Source organism: Bison bison, unplaced genomic scaffold (genome assembly GCF_000754665.1).
Source record: "Bison bison bison isolate TAMUID 2011002044 unplaced genomic scaffold, Bison_UMD1.0 scf7180017864368, whole genome shotgun sequence".
Classification (NCBI taxonomy): Eukaryota; Metazoa; Chordata; class Mammalia; order Artiodactyla; family Bovidae; genus Bison; species Bison bison.
In genome coordinates, this window is record NW_011494940.1 from 1,169,146 (window position 1) to 1,170,038 (window position 893).

General features: G+C 61.5%; 1 protein-coding gene across 2 annotated transcripts in view; it reads left to right on the forward strand.

Annotated features, from left to right (window-relative positions):
* Nucleotides 1-893, forward strand: part of LTBP2 (latent transforming growth factor beta binding protein 2) — a 109,696-nt gene that overhangs the window by 82,778 nt on the left and 26,025 nt on the right. For both annotated transcript variants that reach the window (XM_010855745.1, XM_010855744.1), the window contains exon 16: nt 707-835. In XM_010855745.1, coding sequence (XP_010854047.1) covers nt 707-835 — 129 coding nt within the window. The remainder of the gene's footprint in view (nt 1-706; nt 836-893) is intronic.

Consider the following 893-nt stretch of genomic DNA (forward strand, 5'->3'; position numbering starts at 1 on the left):
TTCCCACTTTCTACCCCATTACCACCACCTAGGGCAGGCCTTGTTTAATTCATTTTGGCGGGTTTCTAGGGGCCCCTGTGCTTCCCCTCCCACCCCAGTCCATCTGCCACCTTCCTGCCTTTCTGATCGAGGCGTTATATGAGAGATGTAGTCTTCCTGAGATGGCTCTGATTGTACCCCAACTCCCATGACCCCCTTTCTTACCAGCTTGTCTCAATGTGGCATTCAAGGTCCTGCTTAGCTGGCCCCAGCCCACCTCTACCCTCATCACCTGGCAGTTTTCCCAAGACCCTACTCACCAGATCTGTCTGCCTGTCTGGGCGAAACTGGGCAAGGTGTACCAGGGGAGGGAAGCCCTCACTCTTGGTGAGAACTGACCCTGTATTCAGGGTGAGGTCAGCCTGGGGGCCTCAGGAGCGGAAGCCCTTTGCTGGGATGTAGGACACAGGTTACTGGAACCCCTGGGTCTCAGTCAGAAGGATGCGCTACTGCACGCTCCATCCTGGTAGGACTCGGGTCCCTGGGAAGAGGGGCCGTGCATGGGGTCTTCTACAATGCCTCGCTATACGTGGATGTGGTAGGGCCCAGCCAAGGCTGGGGTGAGGCTCCTGTGCTCGTGTGCCCTGCCCCCACCCTCCCCCATCCTAGTCCACTGCTCTCACCCGTCCCCACCCCGCCACAGCCTCAGCTGCGCTGCCTCCCACAGGCGTAGACAGATGTGCTGCTGGGGCCACCAACATCTGTGGCCCGGGCACCTGCGTGAACCTCCCGGATGGATACAGATGCATCTGCAGCCCCGGCTACCGGCTGCACCCCAGCCACGCTTACTGCACAGGTGTCCACGCGGGCGGCCGGGGCTCGTTCGGTGGCTGGGGGGGGGGGGGGCAGGGCGG